The following is a 7,500-nucleotide window of genomic DNA, read 5'->3' on the forward strand; positions in this document are numbered from 1 at the left end:
AGATGTATACATTTGGGAGCATGGGGTGGGGGTGGGGACTTCCCCCAAGCAAAATTCACTTAAAATTAACTTTTCACCTTTCTTTGTTTTGGGCATTATTTTTCAGTGTTTCTGATGCTTGGGATTGTGCAGTTTGGTGAATCATAGTAGAACCAATGAAAACATTTTACTAATGGAGCAATTTTATGTACAACACAGAAGGACATATTTCAGCCTCACAAAAAGAATCAGTATATATGCATTATAGGGGTATATTTCAAGTGTCCTTTTTTAATGTTAGGTAATTTAACATGACACAGGTAGTAATGTGCCTATAACAATAACATTCATAGGAATTAGAGCAAGGAAGAAATCCAGGTTCACTGAAGAGCCAACTTGTGTCCAGGGACAGCTACATGCCATCCTGACCTTGGTCATCAAGCCATCTATGAGTGGCCCTTGCTTGAAGGTGATAAGCTAGACTCTCAAATAGTGGAAACAAACCAGGGTCCCAATTCTTAAAAAGAACATAGAGCACATTTCATGGAGGTAACAGAGCTGTAAAAGTAACACTGAAGAAAAGCAGATTAAAGCGTGACTTTTATCAAAGAGCAATATGTAACATCAATACCTGAACAATGTGTGGGTTACAAAGTGTTTAGCCTCTAGCATGACATTTTCATGCAGGTGTAATACCAAGTCCTCATGTGGGGTCACTACAGATGAGTATTTGATAATAATGAACGAAAAGGTTTGAAAATGTGTTGCATAATAAAACAGCAACAGTCCCTTGTAAACTTGGAGTTTACAGTAAGTAAACAAAGCAGTTGTGATGTTGTATTTACCAGCACAAAAGTGGAATTTAGAACATTACAATCATTAATATGATTCCGAGTAATTATACAGCATGACCAAGGCAACCAAAGGAATTGTGTACAGTACATGTCGATCTTCCTACATATTGTTAAATCATGCAAGCAGATGAATCAGCAGATACCTGGGAAGTGTGTGTGTGTGTGTGTGTGTGTGTGTGTGTGGTAAGTTAACAGAAAGCCTTTACATTTTGTAGGAAATGCTATGAATTTATTTTTTTAATAAAATAAAAATGGCTGTAAATCCTTCAGCTACTCAGATGTCTTGCACAAAAACTCTAGACAGAATTTGAGACTGCCAAATGTACACTGAAAACCGAGACTTACATCAGAAACCTTGTTAAGAAGTTGATTGCTGTTTCTAAATCATCTAAGAAATAAAATGTAAGTGGAGACAGACAAAAATATAAGAATACTGAAGTATGTGTGGGAAATATCTTCAGATGATGAAAGTACATGTAACGTACTTGAGCACAAAACAACTTCAGTGTTTGGACTTGGAGGATGTCTGTGGTCAGTGTCTAATGAAGAGTGCATGTGCCACTTTGTCACACCGTAAGCTTGCATTCTGTGTTTAATTAAAACAGCTATTCATTTTTTAAACATGATGGCTCCTCACATTATGTTCTGTGCTACAGCTTTCTCCACCTCCCATCAGATGCACTATGACTTAGATCCATGCCCTTTATTACTGCACTAATATTACTGAACTCAGTTGCCAGCCTCTGACATGAATATCGTAATCTGTGCCATCTGCAGGGTGACAACTGACCAACAAATTCCTTAGATAAAAATAAGAAAAATTAAGCACAAACAACATGCAAAAAAGAAAGAAAAAACATTATGATGAGAAATAAGTCAGCACTAGCAAACTATTTAAATATATTTTTAATTAGTATTATAAGCAAGAATCATTCATATTTATGCTGAAGTACAGAAATAATTGTTAGTAAAATTGAGGCTCAGAGCTTATGTATCATTAAAAGAACTAAAAGCTCCCTTGAATTTAATTAAGATGTATACTGATTGTATATGTGAGTTAAGATTTACTTGAATATATGATGAATATATTTTATAAATAGTTTTAAATGTTATTAGTTGTTTTGCTTAATGTGACTTGTATTGCATTTTTAAAATCAGTACAAATATTACTGGAAAGAACTAAATCACTAAGAGCATTCGCAAATACCATTTCTAAATTCTGAGTTCCTTTATACATTATAACCATGTAAATTATGCATCTAATCATGAAACACAAATGAAAAAAAATGATTACTTTAAATGCGTATCCTTCTATATTTTATACAAAAATGCTCACACAGTTACTACAAGATACAAAACACAGTGGGTTTCTAAGAGGAATAAGAGATTCTAAGGTGTGGAAATGAGTTAACAAGTATACATACATTAATTACGGTCAGTGCAGGTATTTCAACTATTGTTTTTTTCTGTTTTTTAGTTTGTAGACTACAGTTTTGTCACATTTCTTACTAATAATACTGCCTTATGACATATTCCACAGTACAAGTTTCTAATAATTTAAATATACACGTTATTAGTTGATGTTACTATTTTTGTACCAAAGCAGAGGAACACTTTTCTGCGATGCAAAAAAGAGGTTTTCTGTGCAGTAAAGACTCATACTAAAGGTCTACAGTGGTAAGTATGGAATATTATACATTATGTGTATGTGTGGGGTCATGTTTGTGTGGTTGGTACCCAAAAGGTCACTGTTCAAATGGCTAATGAGAAGTCAGCAATCAGGAAGTTGCCTGCACACACATGATGAGATAGCACATCCTTAGGGAGGGAATATGCAAGTTGTCTATAAATAATATTGTGTTATATATGTATATAAGGGTATGTGTGAAGCCCACTGCTTGTGGCATGTAGAGGGACATTTTATTTTGTATATTTTGTATTTTTCTAAACAATACATTTTTGCCCATGATGACCATTTGAATCATATTTGATTCATGAGGTTCAAAATGTAAGCTATATGCTTGGTAGAAGGTCTGGTAATCTTTAGACCTGCTGTTTCTCTTGAAAGCAGTTGTCATCAAATAACAGTTAAGCACATTTATGTTTCTACATCTACACTGTAACTTTTTGTTGTTATTTATTACAATTGGTTAAGTAAGCACTTTGCTAAAAAAAAAGTATTCTTATATGTAGTTTGTTGCTTATTATACAGAATGTATTTTCTGTAAAATTTTATTGAGAAAAATACAGAATAAAATTAGCAATAGATGTTTAATGGGGTCTAAATTTCATGTCAGCATATTTGTAAGAGTAGCCAATTCCTTTGCCAGTACGCCAGTCCAGACCATGTTTACCAGTTTGTCCTCTCAGATAGAGTCCATTAAGATTGGATTCGTAGCAGACTTTATACCACCAGGCAGCACTTACCACAACAGCACAGTTTCCTTCTGATTTATCATTATCACTGTCATGGGTGGAGAAGGGCTGCCCATTGTGGTAAGTCAGAGAATCACCTGCTGTGCCTTCCACAAATTCTCCAAGTTCAAGCCTGTAAAGGTCAGATGCCCCGTGGATTCGGAAAGAGCTGTAGGTTGCATATGTTTTTACATTAGCAAAATCTTCCAGGTCCACACGCAGCTCAAAGTTTCCTGTTTTGGTGAGCTGATGAATATTTTCATTCCCCAGCCAGAACTCAGATAACTGATTTCCAAAGCCCTCCTTGTAAACATTCCAACTGCGGTGAAAATCGACAGAGCCATCCATGCGTCTCAGAAACACCAGCCAGCCTCCTCCGTCAGTGTGCATGTCACAGAACACCGTCACTGCTTTACAGCTTTCAGTGAAAACTGTGTACCAACCACTCAGCACCTGCCCACGGGCCAGCACATCCGTGCAATTCTTGGCACCTTGCTGGCATTCTTTGGCACCTAAATCAGGGCAATTTCCCTTTTCACCTTTAGCTCCTTGGACACCCTGGTCTCCTTGGTCTCCTTTAGGTCCAGGCTTTCCAGAGAGCCCCTGATCTCCCTTTTCTCCTTTGACTCCAGCAACACCAGCATCACCTTTGCTTCCAGGAAGCCCATTCAGACCAGGGGTCCCAGCAGCCCCAGGTACACCAGGGCATCCCTGTAGTACAGTGAGCCTGTCTGAGCCTGACAGGCCTACAACTTTTATCTCAGGACAAGTATTCTCCCCTCCAGTAGAAATGACAGAGCAGAAAACAAAGGCAGCCCGAGTCCAGATGTACAGCATGTGTTGCATGTTGTTTGCATTCACTCTGTTCCTTTCAGAGGTCTGTAACTGATCCTTACCTTCAAATATCTTCTGACAGAGTTGCTCTCAGAATAGTTCCCTTGGTAACACTGATGTTTTATGGAAATGTTATTGTTTCAAAAACAATAATATTGACCACAAAAGACTATGTTAATCCAATGTACTATTAAGTCAGTTTAGTCACTTCCTGAAAGAACAATAGGAAAGACATTAAATAACATTCCAACATACATTTTAGATAAGCATGGTTCCAAGAATAAGGAAATAGTTCTGTGGGAAAAAAAATGAAGCAATTTCCAAGTATTGTAAGTTCACTTTTCAGGGAAAAAAAATAAAATCTCATGGTTCCTGTGTCTGTGATACAAGGTTAACATTAACCTTCGGTCTATAAAATTTGTTCGTCAGAAACAGTCTACTGAGATACACATGCTCTGTTTTTAGAAGCAGCAGGAAATAAGAGCACATTCTATAACAGGACTGTGTGGGCATGAAATGGCAAAATATTTGTGATGTTATACTACAGTGCAATATAATTTGTAATGGGTATACAGTAACAATGAGTGCACTATATTGTGAAGTGATGCCTTTGTAACTCTTTGCTGTAGGAGTAAGCAACAAAAACACCAGCACAGCTAATTATATACACAAAGAGTTAACTAGCTCTGCGAGGACTGCACTACTCCCAGTAATGTGGAAGGAGATAATGTTACCAGTGATGAATGATGGGGTAGTAGGAAGAGTGCAAAGTACAACATGAAAGAGGAATCAGTTAGGGGTGTACTTGATTAAACAGACAACATATTCTAAAGGAAATGTAGGTCCAAGGTAAAGGAACAATTAGAAAGGCAAGGAAGTCAGAGTCTGGTAACCAATGAAAGGAAATGATGCCTAGCTCAGGAAAATAATATGTAATAATTTGCATTAAAGTATGACTGATGAAGCCCATATTTCTGGTGGGAGTTTACACAAAATTATATTATGGAGCCTTTGTTGGCAGGAGGGGAGGGCAAGAGGATGAAAGAAGCAAATCAGGCAATGTAATATGTGACCAGAGGTGGGAGAAAGTTTCATTTTTATTCATTTGTTAAACAGGTAAAGTAACTAATCCACTCTGGACTCTGATGAGCCATAATACAGGCCACAGGAGTAAATACTGATAAAGTAGTAATGGGCAGCACTGAATAGCGAGTCAACCAGCATGTTCTAGGTAGATGGGAAGAAACCAGCCTATCTAGAAAAAAAATACAGACAGAGGGTAAACGTACAAATGCCACATATCAAAACTAAAACTTGGAGCCTTGGGGTAAATCCTTAACCATTCAGGCACCATGCTGCCCCATGATGTTAGCCACAACCATGGACAATTTAGTAGCGGTGTTCCTGTCAGGTTACTACAGAGATAAAATGACCATGAAAAGTGCCCTTTAGAAATATAATTAGAGAAAGGGGCAGAGACTCATCAAAAAAGATACAATACACAGATAAAAGCAGTGTGGTAACAGGTCATTGCTGAGAGGATAGCATCACAAATGGTCATCTGTAAGCATCACTTTGTGTGCGTCTTACAGCAGCCATGGTCTTCCAGCTGCAGCAAACAAACCTCTGCTTGTATTGCATAGACCTGTTGCAGAAAGCATAACACCTGGAGAAAGGTGCTCTTTCACCATCATACTCTCCTCTTGCTGCTAGTCCAGAGCAAAAACCACTGAAACCAAGCAATTTGTAGCTTGAAAAAGATGGCCACACTATTGCCTTGTGGTCAGAGATCTTCTCACCCATTTGGACACATCTTGAGGGACAACAACTATGGCATCAGAATATTCCTTGACAGTAACTGCCCACTGTTGTCTACATCACATGGGCCCAGTAGTGTGCATAATGTCACAAAGTCTACTCTGTCAGCATACAAGAATGCAATGCTGACAGCAGATCATGGCACAGTATTGACTTAGATCAAGTGTACATCAGTAATGCAAGCAACTGATACAAGAACTAAAATACAAAGTGCTGTATGAGCAACCCTCCCTTCCCAAAACATCTGCTCCTGCTGCAATGGGAACATCTCAGTGTTCTTGCCAGCTTCCACATCATTTGTAAAACAACGTGTCACCTGAAAAGTAAAACAGAAGCTACAACACTGTTGCACAAACTTTCACACAGAAGAATTAAAATACCTATACTGTGCCACTGGAAGATGAACAAACCAATGTATTTCTTTGTGCTGGTCCCAAGCCCAGATAAATGGGGAGGGTTACATCAGGAAGGGCATCTGGAGTAAACTTTTTGCCAGATCAAATATGTGGACAACAATACAGATTTCCATACTGGATCGGTCGAGGCCTGGGTTAACAGCTACTGCCTCCAGTACTATTAGCCAACAAGGTGCTGATGGAAATTGGGCTACTGTTGGTCAAAGGTGAAGTAGAAGAGGGAGAAGGCATGCCTGGAGGCAGAAGGAGAGGAGGGAAGTTAGGACTGTGAAAGTGAGGGTAGGAACTTTGAATGTTGGCAGTATGACTGGTAAAGGGAAAGAGCTAGCAGATATTATGGAGAGAAAGAAAGCTGACATATTGTGCATGCGAGACCAGATGGAAGGGGAGTAAGGCCAGAGGTATCGGGGGGGGGGGTTCAAATTGTTCTACCATGGTGTGGATGGGAGGAGAAATGGGGTATCCTGAAGAAACAGTATGTCAAGAGTGTCTTGGAGGTGAAAAGAGTGTTGGATAGAGTGATGTTTATTAAGCTGGAAATTGATGGTGTAATGATGAATGTTGTTAGTGCATATGCTCTGCAAGTTGGGTGTGCAATGGATGAGAAAGGAAAATTTTGAAGCGAGTTGGATGAAGTGGTGATGACTGTACCCAAGGGTGAGAGAGTGGTGATTGGAGCGGATTTCAATGGATATGTTGGTGAAGCGGACAGAGGGGATGAGGAGGTAATAGATAGGTATGGTGTTAAGGAGAGGAATGCAGAAAGTCAGATGGTAGTGGATTTTGTGAAAAGGACGGACATGGCTGTGGTGAATACATGTTTTAAGAAGAGGTAGCAGCACAGGGTGATGTACAAGAGGGGAGGGAGATGCACACAGGTGAATTGTATCCTATGCAGGAGGGCCAGTCTGAAGGAGAATGGAGACTGCAAAGTGCTGACCGGGGAAAGTGTAGTTAGGCAGCATAGGATGATGGTCTGTAGGATGATGTTGGCAATCAAGAAGAGGATGAGGAGTGTGAGGGCAGCACCAAGGATCAAATGGTGGAAATTGAAAAAGAGTAATTGTGAGGTTTTGTTCAGGGAAGAGTTAAGGCAGGCACGGTGTGGCAGTGAAGAGTTACCAGATAGCTGGGCATCCACAGCAGAGGTTGTAAGGGAGACAGTTGAAAGGTGCTTGGCGTGA

The 7,500-nt window shown here is 39.2% G+C and overlaps 2 protein-coding genes across 4 annotated transcripts in view; one reads left to right on the plus strand and one right to left on the minus strand.

Annotated features, from left to right (window-relative positions):
• CCHR1.PART0H19orf47 (chromosome chr1.part0 C19orf47 homolog) overlaps positions 1–7,500 on the plus strand; it is a 1,064,431-nt gene that overhangs the window by 310,431 nt on the left and 746,500 nt on the right. The window lies entirely within an intron of this gene.
• LOC122809832 (ficolin-2-like) lies at positions 1,722–4,201 on the minus strand. The gene has a single exon (XM_044081543.1). The coding sequence runs from the start codon at positions 4,092–4,094 to the stop codon at positions 3,105–3,107; it is 990 nt and encodes a 329-aa protein (XP_043937478.1). The 5' UTR covers positions 4,095–4,201; the 3' UTR covers positions 1,722–3,104.

Source organism: Protopterus annectens, chromosome 1.part0 (assembly GCF_019279795.1).
Source record: "Protopterus annectens isolate FY-2018-M chromosome 1.part0, PAN1.0, whole genome shotgun sequence".
In the NCBI taxonomy this organism is placed as follows: Eukaryota; Metazoa; Chordata; order Ceratodontiformes; family Protopteridae; genus Protopterus; species Protopterus annectens.